Genomic DNA, 18,244 nt, shown 5'->3' with positions numbered 1-18,244 from the left:
AATTGCAAAGTATTTTAAACTGAACGAAAATGAAAACATATCATGCTACAATTTAGGAAATGCTGCTTACTTACATAAGAATTTATAGTACTGCTTGTCTATACTACAAAGGAAGAAAAGTCTCAAATCAATGACCTTCACCTTGACCATGAAAAATCAGAAAAAAAAAGCAAAGCAAACCCAAGAAGGCAGAAGAAAGGAAATCATAACGATCAAAGATGAACATCAATGAGAAAGAAAACAAATAAAACAATGTGGAAAATCAATGCAACCACATGTTTTCAGGGGATGAATAAAAGTGATAAACATCAAGCCGGGCTGGTGAGGGGAAAAAAAAAGTGAGAGAATGCACAAATTAACAATTTCCAAAATGGCTAATATGATACTGCTACAGATTCTACAAATAGCAATGGAATGACAGGGTAATATTATAAACATTATGTAAATAAAACTGAAAACTCAGATGACGTGAGTAAATTGCTTGAAAGAGAGAAATTACCAATGCTCAATCAAGAAAGAAAAAATAGGAGTCCCCATTTTTGCTCAGTGGGTTAGAAACCGAATAGTATCCATGACGAACAGGTTTGATCCATGGCCTTGCTCAGTGGGTTAACGATCTGGCGCTGCTGTCAGCTGCAGGGGACACTGCAGATCCAGGGTTGCTATGGTTGTGGCAAAGTCTGGTATCTGTGGCTCTGACTCAACCCCTTGGCCTGGGAACTTCCATAAGCCCTGGGTGGGGCCTAAAAGGAGAAAGAAAGAAAGAAGGAAGGAAGGAAGAAGGAAGGAAGGAAGGAAGAAAGAGGGAGGGAGAAAAAAATAAGCTAAAGAGCCCTGAATCTAAAACACAAATGAAAGTCCTAGTTAAAGTCCTTTCCACAAGGAAAATTCCAAGTCCAAATAGCTACACTGATGAATTCTACCATATATTTGAGTAAGAAATAACAATACCAGGAATTCCTGTTATGGCTCAGTGGTAGCAAATTTAACTAGTATCCATGAGGATGCAGGTTTGATCCCTGGCCTCACTCGGTGGGTTAAGTATCCAGCATTGCCCTGAGCCTGGGAACTTCCATGTGCAAAATAAAGAAAGAAAAAGAAAAAAAAAAAACTAATTCCACATAAACTCTCCTCAAAAAATGAAAATGAGAAATATGTTCCAATACGTTCTATAAAACTAGCATTATCCTGAAAACAAAAGCAGACAAGGGTATTAGAAGAAAGAAAACTATGTCATGAAAATGGAGGTAAACATTCTAAATTAAAAATAAGCAGGAATTCTCATTGTGGTTCAGTGGGTTAAGAATGAGACAAATATCCATGAGGATGTGGGTTTGATTCCTGGTCTTACTCAGTGGGTTAAGGATCCACCATTGCTGCAAGCTGACACATAGGTTGTGGAAGCCAGTCAGATCTCACGTTGCTGTAGCTATGGTATATAGGCCTGCACTGGAGCTCTGCTTTGACCCCTAGCCTGGAACTGCCATATGCCATGGGAGCAGCACTTAATAAAGACCAATACAAAAACAAACAAACAAACCAAAAAACAAAAACAAAAATCCCCAAATTAAACCTGAAAATACATTAAAAGGATAATTTATCATGACCAGATTAGGTATAGCCTAAGAATGCAGGGTTGCTTTAACATTTAAAAATCTATTAATGTTAATCACCATATGAACCAACTAAAAAAGAAACATCCTAGGACCATAACAGTAAATAAAAGAGGCATGTGACAAAACTCAACTTCCTTTCCTGATAAAAACCCTCCGGCAAACTGGGAATACAAGGGAACTTCTATTTGATAAAGATCTATCACAATCCCACAGTTTACATCATATGTAATGATGAAAAACTGAATGATCTTCCCAGGAGTTAAGGAACAAGACAGGAAGAGCTCCTTCTACTCCTATTCAGCACAATATGAGAATTTCCGGCCAGTGCAATGAATCAAAATAAAGACACAGAAGGCACTGGAGGGGAAATGAAGAAGCAAAACAGACTGCTAAGCAGCAGGCAACATGGCTACATAATAGGAGTTAGTTAATTCCACCTTGTGGGCCAGGCTGCTTGCTTCGGTAAATAAAGTTCTGAACTGCAGCCGTGTCCACTAATTTACCTGTTGTTTGTGGTTATGTACTCATGGCTCAATGGCAGTGCTGATTAGCTGGACAGAGAATGTGCTGGCTGCAAGTCTTAAATATGAACTACCTTTAGTCAGATAGTAGTTTACGAATGAAAAACCTTGACGACCTTTGCTTACTTAGAAAATCTGAGAGAATCTACAAAAATCCACTAGGACTTACAATGCATGAGTTCACTAAAGTTGGAGCACTCAGAATCCATGCACAGAAACCAACTCTAATTCTATAATCAGAATAAACACGCAGAAATTAAAGTTTAAAATATAATAATTACAACTGCACTGAGAAAAAAGAAATCCAGTTACTCTCATAAAAGATGGAAAAAATCTGTACACTAAAAACTACAAAATATTCCTGAGAAAATCAAGGAAGATCACTATAAGTGGAGAAAAAAACTGTTCAAGGGTTGAAAATTCAACACTGTTAAGAAGTCAATTCTCCCCCAAATGAATCTGTCAGTTCAACATAATCCGAAACTAATTTCCAATAGATGAGCAGATTATTCTTAAGGAAACAGACAAGCTGATTCTAAAATTCATGTGGAAAGAAGGGTATAAAACGGGCACAAGATAAAGTTAAAGGATTGTGGCTTTAACCAGACAGCAAAGAGAAGCAGCAACTGGATTTTAAGCAAGGGGGTACCATGACAAAACCAACATTTTCAAAATACATAATAATTATGGTTACAGTAGACCAAGGTTTTAGGAGATGGAGTGGCAAGGAAAAAAGTTCTCAGGTTACCCAAATATTCTAGGAGGGAAATGACGGAAGTTATGTACTTCAGTATTCTAGGAGGGAAATGATAACCGGACCTTGGGTGAAAGCCCAGGAGAAAAGTAGAATCACAAAAGCGCAGTGAGTGCGAATTATCATAGCCCTTTGCCTGAGAGCATATAATAACTCATTATGTATTAATACAAATCATTTTTGTGAGAAGGACAGCACAATAACATACCTGTAGCCCATGCGCAGTACTAGACAAGCTGTGTGTGTGGTGTTACTACACTATACACAAAAAGGCTTTCTATGTATACAACAGGCCTACCTTTACACTCCATGCCAAGTTGTTCAATTAGCAACATAGCATTCATAGATTTAGAGGAAAGCAACTCACGATCCTTGGAAGCCGTTTCAGAGAACTGAGTTAAGTCCTCAAGGTCATCCACAGAATTAATTTGCTCTTTGACCTACAATAAAAATAATCTTTCACAAAGTCTCCCAAATATTTATTAAAAAATAATAGGTGTACAGAGATGATAAATATCCATATTTTATGAAAGCAAAAACATAAGATACTTCTTAAAATAACTTTTATGAAAAGGATACATTTATTAATAGTGTTTCTAAACTTTTGTTTGTTTGTTTTTCCAGCCACACCACAGCATATGGATGTACCCGGGGCTAGGAGTCAAATGGAGCTGCAGCTGCAGGCCTATGCCATAGCCAGCACAACAGGGATCCATAGTCACATCTGCAACCTATGCTGCACCTTGTGGCAATGCTGGAATCCTTAACCTACTGGGTGAGGCCAGTGATTGAACCTGCATCCTCACAGGGACAGCATTGGGGCCTTACCCCATGGAGCCACAACAGGAACGCCTAAACTGTTTGTTCAAAACAAAAGTCTCTGCAACAAAGCAAGCTTTTCTATTTTTTCTTTTTTCTTTCCTTTCTTTCTTTTTTATCCTGCCCACAGCATGTGGAAATTCCTGACTAGGGATCCAAAGCCATGCCGTAACAGCAACCACAGCTGTAGCCATAAAATACTGAGTCCTTAACCTGCTGGGCTGCAAATGGAACTCCTCTCTACTTTTTCCTCTACTCCTTTTTCTTTTTTCTTTCTTTCTTTCTTTCTTTTTTTTTTTTTTTTTTTTGTGGCTGCATGCATAGAATATGGAGGTTCCTGGGCCAGGTATCACATCTGAGCCTCAGCTATATCCTTTGCCACAGCTGCACCAACACTGGATCCTTAACACACTGGACCACACAGCAACTCCCTCCACCATACATTTGACAAACTACCTTTTACTACAGGATCATATTTTTTATAATTAATTTTTTACGATACCTTGTTCTTTTCATTAGGTGTTTTCTTTATAGGCCTGAAAAATAACAAACCATTCTTTTCAGGCAAATGTTAAATACTTAAAATACAAAGAATACCTAAAGTCATTTTTATATAAAATCATCGCTTTGGCAATAAAGATTCTACAAAAGGGATTTCTATAAAATGAACAGTAACATTTAAGGACAAAGCAAACATACCAATAATAATATTAACAAAAGCATTAATGTTAGATCAAGCTGACAAAAGAAAAACAGTAAGAACATTACTTGCATTACGTGATAGGAAGACGGATATTAGGGGTTTTCGCTGTCATTTTAAATAAAAACTAGCTTTTATGGCACTCACTTATTTGGAAAGTATCACTTAAGACTTTTTCTGAAAGAAACTCTTTTAAAAATCACGGTATTAATTTTTTAAGGACTAACTAAGCAACTACTATGCATTATTATAAGCCCTTTATAGGTCTAAAAGGCATTTTAATCCTCACAACAATTCTGGGAGAGAGGTGATACAATGGGTACTTTACACAGAGAGAAAATGAGGCACAGAGAGGCCAAGCAACTTGCCCAAGCCTGAAGAGCTCTTTAGGAACAGACCCAGATTTCAAACCCAGGAAACCTTCAACACTTGTGTTTCAGAGCAGGCTGAGACAGTAATATTTAAGTGTTTTAAAGTCATATGATAGCAAATGAATCTACATTATTATGCCATGTCTAGCTATAATTACAACTCATTTCTGAATCTTGCTCATGTTTTTAAAAATAAAGACTTTAGACCTAGGCAATATTAGAGATCTACTTTCTTTAATTTTTTACATTTTTTAATTTTTTGTCTTTTCTAGGGCCGCACCCACGGCATATGGAGGTTGCCAGGCTAGGGGTCTAATCAGAGCTGTAGCCGTCGGCCTATGCCACAGCCACAGCAACACAGGATCTGAGCTGTGTCTGTGACTTACCCCACAGCTCACAGCAACGACGGATCCTTAACCCACTGAGCAAGGCCAGGGATCGAACCCGCAACCTCATGGCTCCCAGTTGGGTTCGTTAAACACTGCGCCATGACAGGAACTCCTAGAGATCTACTTTCAATGAAGATTTGCTTTTTCAAGAGAAGGTCATCAATGGGCATTCATTCACCCATTGAGCTGTTTATTCATGCATTTACTGTATCTTTATTGAGCAAACGATATGTGTCAAAGACAGTTTGGCACAGAAACATGGCTTTTGCCATTTAGAACTTTATAATCCAAAAGAAGTCATCTGCAATAGACTGTTACATAGTTTACTCGTCTGTTGTATCTAAACAAAATCATCCCTTATTCCCTAGAATCTAAACAATTATGCAGTTAACAGAGTCTGATGTTTTAGAGTACCTCACAAAATCACAGTTATGCATGATGATACTATCGAGGACCCTGTAATATCTAGAATCATCAAGGAATGATTAAATCCTATTCAGGATGGCCTAGATGTTTGTATATTTATGCTTATATAATTTTAATACATATATATAACTTCTAAGTAATCATCTGCATATTTCAATTATTAAGAGTATTACACTTCACACTCAGTGAACAAATCCTTAGCATTAAACTACATGAATAGAAGGATTGTGTACAGTTAGTGTACTATACTACTTTAAAGGCAATGGCATACCATCAATACGCTTTCTCAGGTTGCAAATGCAAATGTCCTCGTCCAGATCATTTCCAACATACAAAAACACCCACAAAATACCCATCTTAACATAAGAAAAGAAGAAAACGCCCATGAACTCACATTCCTCTTCAGTTATCATACGGTTCTCTACCCCTTTTCCCAGTAAATATTCTCTAAGGAGCTGTTTACTCATATTCACTCCAGTGTGGCTTCCGTGGGGCCACTGCAACTACTTCCAGTCAAAGGCCCTCATCCTCAAGTTAGCCATTCAGCAGTGTTCAAGTGAAATAGCTGAGAATTCTCTTGCCATGGCCCTGTATATTATATTATGCTACTTCCATTCCTAGAAAAAGTAGTCAGTGCTAATCTTTTTTTCACCTAGAAATAAAGAATCTGTCAGTTTTACCTGCCTCATCCTGATCTCTTTCACTTAAGCTTCTGCCATCATTCACGTGGAGTGAATCAACAGTCAGTGGTGAATCAGCCTTCTCAAATATTGGTGGAACCACAGGTTCTTCTGATGACCACTTTCTCTTTCATTTTTCCATACTTCTTTCATATGCATGCCAGAACTGCCGCTTTAAAAAAATCCATTTTAAAGCCAATGTTTTCTAATAATTTGACCCATAGAGAATAAAAAAAATTTTTAATAAAATTCCTACTCTTATCCACCTTAAGCAATTTATTAATTCAGAAAAAAAAAAAACCTGCTATGAAGTACCAACAATATTCAAGGAACACAAACTCTTGCTTCAAAGACGTTTACAATTCTGATACAATGTGGTATGTAAGAGTTGTAAGGGATTGTAAGGAAGGTTTTAGAGAGGAGGTGAAATCAAACAGAGGAGATCATGAGGGAAAAGAAATGGGAGAAACGCTTTCTACTTGGAGATAAGAATGTGAGCACAATGATTAGGAACATGACATCTAGGTGTTTCCAAGGAACCTGGAAGGTAAAGCACAAAATACATGGACACAAGTAGAGAGATGGGTCTGGAAAGACATTCTGAAGAACCTTACACTAAAAATCTGGAGTTCAATGGTAAAACAAATGATTCAGACATGGGAGTAATATTTAGATGTATACTATATTTTCTTTTGTTTTCAAGTATAATAATGCTCAATTTAAATGATTTTTAAAAATAGCACAGGGCACATATAACCTGAAAAAAGCAATCAAGGAAATGTCTTGAGGTGGAAAAATTACTTTTATAATATCCACATTCTGGGGTGACAGTGGCATCATGGCTACAAAAAAAGGTGCCTCATCCTGCTCCCCCGCCACCCAAAATGGGGAATCCATCCATGGACAAAAATGGCTTCATGGAAGTTACAGGATCTATCAGAAGACACCAAAGGTTCTGGAAAGAGTCCTGCCCACCTTATATATCGAGTAAGAGACAAACAGAGCATATTCCAGCCTTGGACCCAGCCTGACCCATGAACTGGCTCCTGCCACACTTAGACACTTCCAGGAAGCTCCACATGAAACATTTTATATAGAATAGAGAGCCTTTGTGGAAATCCATGTTTCCAGCAGAGAAGTTCCAGCACACCACTGGGGCAAAAAACACAAAGTTGGACACACTGGAGAGGGCATTTATTAAAGACTAGGAGAGGTGACTGCTACTTGAAGGCAAAGACAGCAGCGCAAAACTTCCAGGAACTTGAAAAATCAAGAAAGCATGATACCACCAAAGGATCACAATAATGGTCCACTAACCAATCCCAAAGACATGAAGATCTGTGTTCTACATGATAAAGAGCCAAAATAGCAGTTTTAAGGAAACTCAGGGAGCTAAAAGAAAACACAGAAAGACAACCCAATAAAAATCAGGAAAATAATAAATGAAATGAAAAGGTTAACAAAGAGATAGAAATAATAATAATTAGGAGTTCCCACAGTGGCACGGTGGAAATGGAAATCTGACTAGGAACCCTGAGGCTGAAGGCTCAACCCCTGGCCTTACACAGTGGGTCAAGGATCCGGCATTGCTGTGAGCTGTGGTGTAGCTCGTAGATGTGGCTGGGATCTGGCGTTGCTGTGGCTGTGGCATAGGCCGGCAGCTGCAGCTCCGATCACACCCCTAGCTTGGGAACATCCTTATGCCATAGGTATAGTCCTAAAATGACACAAAGAAAGAAAGAAAGAATAATGCTTAAAAAGGACCAAGTGGAAATTTGGGGGCTAAAGAATATGATGAATAAAAGGCAAAACACAATGAAGAGCACTGACAGCAGAATCGAAGCAGAAGAAAGGACCTCTGAGTTCAGAGACAGGAACTTTGAATTGATCCAATCAGAGGAGAACAAAGTAAAAAAGAATGAAAATTGTCAAGAAAGCCTACGTGAATTACCAGGTACCATCAAAAGCAACACTTCCTGAATTAATGCAGTTAAGACAGGGAGAAAGTTGAAGACAGGCAGATGAAAAGATAGGGAGAAGGTGACAGAAAGCTTACCTAAAGAAAAAAATAGCTGAGGACTTCCTAAACCTGGGGAGAGATTTGGACGGCCAAGTTCCTAAACCTCATAGATCACCAAACTCAACATAAAGAAACCTTCACCAAGAAACATTACACTAAAACTGTCAAGTCCAAGACAAAGAATATTAAAGGCAGTAAGAGCAAAGAAGCTTTTAAATTATAAGGGAACCCCACTAAATGCCTCAATGGATTTCAAGAGAGTAGGATGGCATGTGCAGCATGCTAAAAGGAAAACAAAATGCCGATCAAGAATACTCTATCCAGAAAAGCTATCTTTCAAAAATCAAGGTGAGATTCATTTTCCCAGAGAAACCACAGTTGATGGAGTTTATCACCACTAGACCTGCCTCACAAGAAATACTGAAAGGAGTCTTCAAGTTGAAATGAAAGGATGCTAATCAGTAACATTAAACGTCTTTAAATAGACAACTCATGGAAAAGGTCAGGATATAGTCAATACAGAATACTCTAATACTGTAATAAGGTGGAGTGTTAAACAATTAATATGAAGGCTAAGGCACAAGAATATTAAAAGTTATACTAGGGATAAAATTTGTCAATCATGAACATTAATTCAAATACAATGGGTTTTACAAGAAAATAACAATAACCTACTGTTAAATACTGATATAGGTAGTTACCTATCAGAATCTTCATTCTCCACAGTAGGAAACCACTGGTGATTACTTTTTCCTCTCTCTCTCTGTTGCATTAATCCACTGTCATCATCAGTGCCACGTTTGTTTTCTGATATTGCCATCATACTGCTTCTGTGCTGCTTCTTTTCTTTTTCAACCTTTCATGAAAGTTTGACACTGAGGATGACTATTACTACTTTATTCACTATAAAGAAACTTTCTGTCGTCATTATTTGTCATTCGCCTCAGAGTATGCTCTAGTTTTAACTGCTAAAAAATATTTTTATGTTTACTTTCTCATTACAAGCCATGGTAACTTTTGTAAATTCTATTTTGTTCGGTTTGAGGAAAAGAAATAGAATTTCCAAAATTTCAAAAACAGCTTTCTAAGGTGGTGTTATGTTTCTTAGTCACATCCAGTCTTCCCCATCTGACTGGCAGAGACAGAGAAATAACAAGGCCAGGACACAGAATTTGTCCTCTTCTGTCGTTCCCACCTGGATCTTCCATGAATCAGCCAGATTTAGAGGCTGTGCCACTTGGGAACAAAAAGGAAACATTCTTCTTTCCACATTAAATCTATGCTTCCTCCAATGCATTTTACAATTCTTTTTTGTTGTTGTTGTCTTTTTGCTATTTCTAGGACCGCTCCTATGAGCGGAGCGCATATGGAGGTTCCCAGGCTAGGAGTCCAATCGGAGCTGTAGCCTCCGGCCTACGCCAGAGCCACAGCAACGAGGGATCTGAGCAGCGTCTGCAACCTACACCACAGCTCATGGCAATGCCGATCCTTAACCCACTGAGCAAGGGCAGGGATCGAACCCGCAACCTCATGGTTCCTAGTCGGATTCGTTAACCACTGCGCCACGACGGGAACTCCCACAATTCTTTTCTATTTGGGTCCCGGGGATATCAAGAGTGATGATGTTCACCAAAATACATGAACCAACGCTTGCCAAAACACAAGCAGCAGACTGAAACTGATGAACTGTTAGTATGGAATTCTGGAGAATGAGTAATGCTTCCCAATTTCATATTCAATAACCATAAAATCTGACAGCTAGAGGGTACAGAAGTAATTATCTACTTTAGCCCACTACTTACTGATAATGGGAATAAAACCAAGAAAGATAAATGATTTGCCCAAAGGCCCTAATGGAGATTCCCTAGCATTTCATAGCAGCAAGAGATGATATAATTCTGTAACATCAAATCTGATAACTTACCAAATAAACTCATCAAATTAATTAGGAAGGTTAAAAGTGTGACGTTGGCAAAATAATTTAATGTCTTCCTTGGGGCAGGGCTCATCTCCTTTATTTTTTAAAGGAGACTATCTCTATGTTTGTCTATCTTCAAAACTCAATGAACAACCAAACAAAATTAAAAAAAATCTATTGCTGGAAGAAAAAAAAAAAAAACTCAATGTAACTCAATACTCAGTTTTCTCTTTTGGAGACGAACACTGAATTCGTCTTATAAAAAAGAACAACCAAACAATTAAAAAAAAAATCTATTGCTGGAAGAAAAAAAAAACTCATGTAACTCAATACTCAGTTTTCTCTTTTGGAGACGAACACTGAATTCGTCTATAAAAAAGAACAACCAAACAAATTAAAAAAAAAATCTATTGCTGGAAGAAAAAAAAAAAACTCAATGTAACTCAATACTCAGTTTTCTCTTTTGAGACGAACACTGAATTTTTTTGCTGAGGGTTTACACTACCTATATGATAAATTCATATGGGAGTAAAATGTAGCAAACCTTACTATATTTTGTGAAACAAAATAAGGTAAGGTCTGACTCAAGCAGAAACACCTGAAAGTGGTAATTATGTAACATGTAAGGTACAAGCATTTGTTATTCAAAATATTTCAAAGCGGCCATGTGGGAATTCTAAGTGCTGAGGAACTAAGTCAAGCAGATAAGTTTGCATGCATTAAAGCACAAGGAAGAGATTAATTTAGTGGAAATACATGTTTATGTCCCTTCTCTCAGTCACTGATTCCTTCTCATTCTATGGAAATGCAATTTATTTTTAAGCCACAACATTTTAAAGGGAAAAAACCTCCAGCTTATTATATTTCTCAAGCAACTTCTTTTGTGCTTATTCTGGCTCAGAAGGTCACATGGTTGCTACAATAGTTTCACAGTCACATAGAAGACTGATAGAGAGAGACTTGGGTTTAAGGAACAAAAATCCATGAAAATAGGTTCCAGAACTCCTGTTATTTAGATGGCAGAAATAGTTTCTTTCCACTCAAGTACATATTTGGATGACCTTGTTTTATACAGAAATTATCTTCATAAGTGGAAAATCAGAATGGATTGGAAAACTGATAATGATTTTAAAAAAGTCAATACAAATGAAGCTTAACCTTTTTGCAGTTGATTTTTTTCTTGTCCAAAGCCTGGAACTATACGTGTAACATGCCTACCTCATTCTTAAACCTTTGCACATCTTGCTGTAATTCTTCTTTTAAATATATTTTGGATGTTCTGTTACTATTTGGTTGAAAATTCCAAGTTTCTAATTTGGGTCTGATGCTTTTACTTTCTTTAGCACAGACATTACTTGCATGCCACGGCTTCTTGGACCAATCTTGTACTGGTGTGATTTCACTAGAAGTTTTTTTAACAGCAGAAACATCATGATTTTTTCTTTGAATCATGTGGTTCATCTCCTTGGAGTGGGCAAGTGGCAAATCAAAAGGGCTTTTGCCATCACTAGACTGAGGCAGGTCTAGAAAAAGAAGAACCAACAACACCTAAAGTCACAGAAGGAAGGAAATCATAAAGTTCAATAAAATAGAGATTCAAAAAACAATAGAAAAAAATCAATAAAACAAAGAGCTGGTTCTTTGAAAGGGTAAACAAAATTGCCACGCCTCTGGCCAGACTCACCAAGAAGAGGAGAAAAAGAGCTCAAATAAACAAAATGAAGCACGAAAAAGGAGAAATCTCAATGGATACTGCAGAAGTACAAAAAACCATAAGAGAATACTATGAACAATTATATGCCAACAAATGTGACAACACAGAAGAAGGGGACAACTTTCTAGAGACATACAACCCGCCAAAACTAAATCAGACCAGTCACTACAAATGAAATGAAATTGAATATGTAATAAAAAACACTCCTCACAAAAAAGTCCAGGAACAGATCCCTTCACAGGTGAAATACAGAACATATACAAAGTACAACTTAAACCCATTCTTCTTACACTTTTCTCAAAGACTGAAGAAGAAGGAACATTCCCAAGACATTCTATGAAGCCAACATCACCATAATACCTGAATCATAAAGAGATACTGAAAAAAAGTATACTATAGACCCGTATCTTTGATGAATATAAATACAAAAATTCTCTACAAAATTTTAGCCCAGGTGGATCCATCAACACACAAACAAAATCATGCATCATGAACAAGTGGGATTCATCCCAGGTGCACAAGGATGTTTAACATAACCCAAAGCAATCAATGTCATACATTTCACTCACAATGGAAAAGTCAAAAACCACATGATCATCTTAAGAGGTGCAGGAAAAGCACTGCAGAACATCCAGCATCCATTCATGATAAAAAAAACTCTCACCAACCAAGGTGGGTACAGAGGCACATATCTTAACATAATAAAAGCCATTGATGACAAAACCACAGCAAAATATAATACTTAACAGATAAAATCTCAATGCCTTCTTGCTAAAATCTGGAATAAGAAAATAAGCCCAAAGTAAGCTCACTCTCAACACTTTTATTCAACATAGTCCTGGAATTCCTATCCATAGCAATCAGACAAACAAAAGAAAAAAAAATGTATCCAAATTGGAAGAGAAGAGGTAAAACTGTCACTATAGGCAAATGACATGATACTCTATATAGAAAATGCCAAAGACTCCACACAAAAAATACTCGAACTGATCAACCAATTCAGCAATGTAGCAGGATACAAGATTCACATTCAGAAATAAGTTGCATATCTGCACATTAACAATAATATACTATAAAATCAGTATAAAAATAACTTTCAAAATCACACCACTGAAAATTAATCCCAGGAATAAATCTGAAAAAAGAGATTAAAAGTTTTTTAGGCTGAGAAGTAGAAACTTTAAGCAAGGAAATTAAACAGGATTCAAAGAAATGGAAAGATACCCCATGATTAGAAGAATTAATACCGTTAAAATGGCTGTACTACCCAAAGCAATTTACAGATTTAATCTGATCTTTAACAATTTACCCATGACATTTTTCACGGAATTTGAACAAACAATCCAAAAATTTATATGGAATTGGAAAAGATGCAGAGTTCCCAAAGCAGCCCTGAGGGGACAGAAAAAAGCAGGAAGCATAACTCTCCAAACCTTCAGACAACATTATAAAGGTACAGTAATCAAGACAATGAGGGACCAGAACAAAATCAGGTATATGGACAGATGGAGCAGAACAGAAGCCCAGAAATAAACACAGACGCATATGGACAATTAATTTTTGACAAAGGCAACAAGAATATAAAATGGGAAAAAGACAATCTCTTTAGCAAGTGATGCCAGCGAAAAAACTCGACAGCTGCATGTAAACCAATGACATTAGAATACATCCTCATGCCATGCAAAAAAATTAATGAACTCAAAAAGCTTAAAGACTTAAACATAAGACACGATACCATAAATTCCGAGAAGAGAACATAGGCAAAAGAATCTCTGAAATCAACCGTACAAATGGTTTCTTGCAACTCAATAAAAATAAAAACAAAAATGAACAAATGGGACCTAATCAAACTGACAAGCTTTTGCACAGCAAAGAAATCATTTAAAAAAAATGAAAAGACAACCTACAGAATGGGAGAAAATAGTTGCAAATGATGAAGTTGACAACAGCTTAAGTTCTAAAATATACACACAACTCATACACCTAACAGCCAAGAGGCAAACAAGCCCATTGAAAAAGGGGCAGAAGACCTAAACACACATATCTCTGAAGAAGGTATATGGCTGGCCAACAGCCACATGAAAAAAATGCTCAACATCACTAATTATTAGAGAAATGCAAATCAAACTACACTGAGGTACTACCTCACTCTAGTCAGAATGGCCATCGCGAATAAGTCTACAAATACCAAATGCTGGAGAGGGTGTGGAGAAAAGGGAAACTTCCAACACTGTTGTTGGGAACGTAAATTGGTACAAACTGCTATGGAAAACAGTATGGAGACTCCTCAGAAAAATAAAAACGGAACTACTGTATGATCCAGCGATCCCACTCTTGAGCATATATCCAGACACAGTTTTCATTAAAAAAGATACATGCACCCCTATGTTCACTGCAGCACTATCCACAATAGTGAAGCCATGGAAATAACCTAAATGTCCATTGAGAGATGAATGGATTAAGATGTGGTACATATACACAATGGAATACTAGCCAGTCATAAAAATATGACTGTTGAATGTATTTCTCATCAGAGAAGGTGTTCTGAGTTGGTCAGCTTGGAGATAACACTTGTAGAATAACAGTTCATAAGATATTCATTTTTCTGAAGTTCCCGTCGTGGCGCAGTGGTTAACGAATCCGACTAGGAACCATGAGGTCGCGTGTTCGATCCCTGCCCTTGCTCAGTGGGTTAACAATCCGGTGTTGCCGTGAGCTGTGGTGTAGGTTGCAGATGCGGCTTGGATCTCTCGTTGCTGTGGCTCTGGCACAGGCCGGGGGCTGCAGCTCCAATTCGACCCCTAGCCTGGGAACCTCCATATGCCGCAGGAGCAGCCCAAAGAAATAGCAAAAAAGACAAAACAAACAAACAAACAAAAAAACCTCATTTTTCTGCATACCCATGGGGGTTTCTGGTATGCCTCCATTTCTTGGATCCTCTGCTTCAGCCATGAGAATGTTCCTTGATCCACTCGTGCAAGAAGGTATATAACACACATCTAAGAAATGACATATATGAAATTTTTGATATTGAAATACAATTATCAAAATTGCTACAGCATTCTTTTTTTAATTTTTTTTAAATTTTTTTCCCCGCTGTACATCATGGGGATCAAGTTACTCTTACATGTACACATTTTTTTTTTCCCACCCTTTGTTCTGTTGCAATATGAGTATCTACACATAGTTCTCAATGCTACTCAGCAGGATCTCCTTGTAAATCTATTCTAAGTTGTATCTGATAACTCCAAGCTCCCGATCCCTCCCACTCCCTCCCTCTCCCCTTGGGCAGCCACAAGTCTATTCTCCAAGTCCATGATTTCTTTTCTGCTACAGCATTCTTAAAGATCTTTTTTTATTTGAAGATCAGGTTTATATTTACTGACAATACCAAATTTAGCACTGATGGAATGAACACTATTAACTTCTTTCATTTCCAAAATCAACTTGGTTTGGTTGTAACATGCTAATGTTGAAAAGGGTTTTGGGGAAAGAGCTGCATTAACAAAAATAGCTATCTTTAAAAACAAAAACAGGAGTTCCCATTGTGGCACAGTGGTTAACAAATCTGACTAGGAACCATGAGGTTGCGGGTTCAATCCCTGCCCTTGCTCAGTGGGTTAAGGATCTGGCATTGTGATGAGTTGTGGTGTAGGGTGCAGACGCAGCTCGGATCCCGTGTTGCTGTGGCTCTGGCATAGGCCGGCGGCTACAGCTCCGGTTAGACCCCTAGTCTGGGAACCTCCATGTGCCACAGGAGTGGCCCTAGAAAAGGCAAAAGACCAAAAAAAAAATACAAATAAAAAAATAATAAAAAAATAAAAACAATTGCCAATGCTTCCATATGCAAATGAAGCTTATGTGCATAAAATCAATACCTATACAGCATATATCTTTGATGCCAAACAGTTATGAAGAGTGGCTGTGGTTTACCCCGATTCTCCAGTATTCTTTGGAGCAGCGATGATCTTATTTCGTTTCCATGCAATACACTAAAGCCATTTATAAGGTATTCTCTCGAGTTTCCTCATTAACTCCAAATCATCTACTTCATGCCTTTCTTTCCTCCCTCCTTCCTTTCACTATGTCCTTCCCTCTTCAAAGACAATCTCTAGATCTGTGGTCTGAATTCTTCCCCCTTTACATGCTTTGCTTTTGATGGCTCATCCCCACCATGTCTTTTATCCTTCTGGCTTGGCAGTAGTATTTTACATGGATAATTTCCACTTCAACTCCTCGCTTCCTTCTGGCTATAAACATGGTCAGAAGGAAAAACAGGAGTTCTCTGTGGCCCAGCAGGTTAAGGACCTGGCATTGTTGCTGCAGTGGCTTGGGTCGCTGCTCTGGTACAGGTTCCATCCCTGGCCCAGGAACTTCCCCAGGCCTGGGGCAAGGCCAAAAAAAAGAAGGGAAGAAAGAAAGAAAAACAAAATAACACTTTTCCTTGATCAAGTCATGTCTTGAACTATCCAATGGCATTTCTCCCAGATTTCTCTAATCCAAGATGACACCCTGGCGACTGTGAGTCTGGCCTGAAATCCAGCGACCTGGGCATCCCTTGAGAGCTTGTTAGAAATGCAAGTCCAACATCTGCTGCTTGGGAGGTACACTTTTCATGAGGTGCAAGTTCACTCATTAAAACTGGAGAACGTCTGGTCTATACTAAGTCTGCTTCTATATTACTTCAACTTAAACCATCCTTCTGAAATCTAGCCTCAAGGTCCTTACTGTAACACTTCAGGAAACCTCAATCTGCATTAGAAGTTGTAAATTTCGAATGGACTCCTTATCATGCGACAGCTTCCTCGATCTCTCCATAAGGCACCCTGTTCTATTCTTTCCAATTCTCTCCTTTTGGTCCATAGGACACCATCCCACAAAGCAGCAGCATTTCCTATGACATTAATGTATATATATTTACAGTTGAGCACATATGCCCATGTCCACATGCGGAGGATAACACTCGACCAAGGACTTGCATCCTGGATGCCTCTAACCATCAGGACAGTAAGAGTGGGAATATTTTGCTGTTCTTCTCTGACAGGTTCTGCTGCTGGATATTCATGCCACATTTCAAATACCCTCCCTTCCTTTTTCTAGGAAATAGTATACAAATATTTTACTTTGCTGCCTTCCACCACAGCCTCCTGCTTCCTTTTCCTTCATTTCCTCCCTGCAATCTCTGTCTCACTCATCCTTTACTTCTCTCTTCCTCTTCCCTATTCCCTGACTTTCCTTAGGTTGTAGAGCATCCTGCAATGGAGTTACTCATTTAGTTACTTAAACAGGACTCTCAATTTAAACTGTTGCTGACAGACACCTGAGAAGCCAAACAACTTCCTTTCCTTTCTGGTCTTTTTCTTCACCACGCATTCAACAGGTGTTTTTCTTTGGCTATTCGAGTATATCAGGGAGTTCCCTGGTGGCCTAGTGTTTGAGGATTCAGGTTTGTCACTGCTGTGGCTCAGGTTTAATCTTGGCCTGGGAACTTCCTTATGTTGCAGGTGCAGCCAATAAACAAATAAATAAATAGCAAGTAAATAAAGCATGCAAGTCATAAAACACCAATACAGAATAATGTTTGAAAAAAAGAAGATATCAAAATACCTGGTTTAAATCATCATTCGGTCAAATGTCTTTTTTACAAAATATAGTTCTTACCTTCTATTTCTCCATTTACTCTATTTTTACCTATTTGACCTGCAGCTCCAGGTAAATGATCAGCATACTTCTGTGGAAGACTCTCAGAGATACTCTGTTAAAATTAATATCGATAATGAGCTGCATAAAGATTTCCTCATCTCTTTCTAAGAAAGTACCTGGGTTTCCTACTGAATATTTGTAATTTCCTCCTTTCAATGTAACAGAAGCATGGATGGAAAACACAAACCTTTAAATAGAAAACTTGACACATATGCTCTCCAGATCAAGACCATCTTTTATTCTCATTTGGCAACTGACTTTGGAAACTAGACCATGGAAAGCCAGAGCAAAAATTTTCACTAACAAAATACTGACTTACATGCACATCTCAACAAAGTATTAACACATAACCCTACTTTTCAATCTCAACCAAAAGAAGAGGATATTTTAAAAATACATAGATCTAAACAAGCTCTTTAAGAGGTATATCCGCTATAAATTCAAAATATTTCCAAGGTTAGAAAAAAACATTTAACATTAAAATGACTTACTTGGCCTGAAAAGGAACCATGGAGTATAAACCCTGCTGAGTAGAAACAGATCATTGTAGGAATTGTTTAAGGTCAAAACATTTAAGATCTTGAGAGGGCCTCAAGTACCAAAGCAATATTTA

The 18,244-nt window shown here is 37.8% G+C and overlaps 1 protein-coding gene across 1 annotated transcript in view; it reads right to left on the bottom strand.

Annotated features, from left to right (window-relative positions):
• The window catches only part of LOC125121890 (ankyrin repeat domain-containing protein 26-like), a 70,548-nt gene that overhangs the window by 18,933 nt on the left and 33,371 nt on the right, over positions 1-18,244 (bottom strand). Inside the window, 3 exon segments of the mRNA XM_047770201.1 lie at positions 8,998-9,152; positions 17,629-17,683; positions 18,123-18,154. Coding sequence (XP_047626157.1) covers positions 8,998-9,152; positions 17,629-17,683; positions 18,123-18,154 — 242 coding nt within the window.

The sequence above is a fragment of the Phacochoerus africanus genome, chromosome 3 (assembly GCF_016906955.1).
Source record: "Phacochoerus africanus isolate WHEZ1 chromosome 3, ROS_Pafr_v1, whole genome shotgun sequence".
Lineage (NCBI taxonomy): Eukaryota > Metazoa > Chordata > Mammalia > Artiodactyla > Suidae > Phacochoerus > Phacochoerus africanus.
This window is presented reverse-complemented; position numbering and strand designations above follow the sequence as displayed.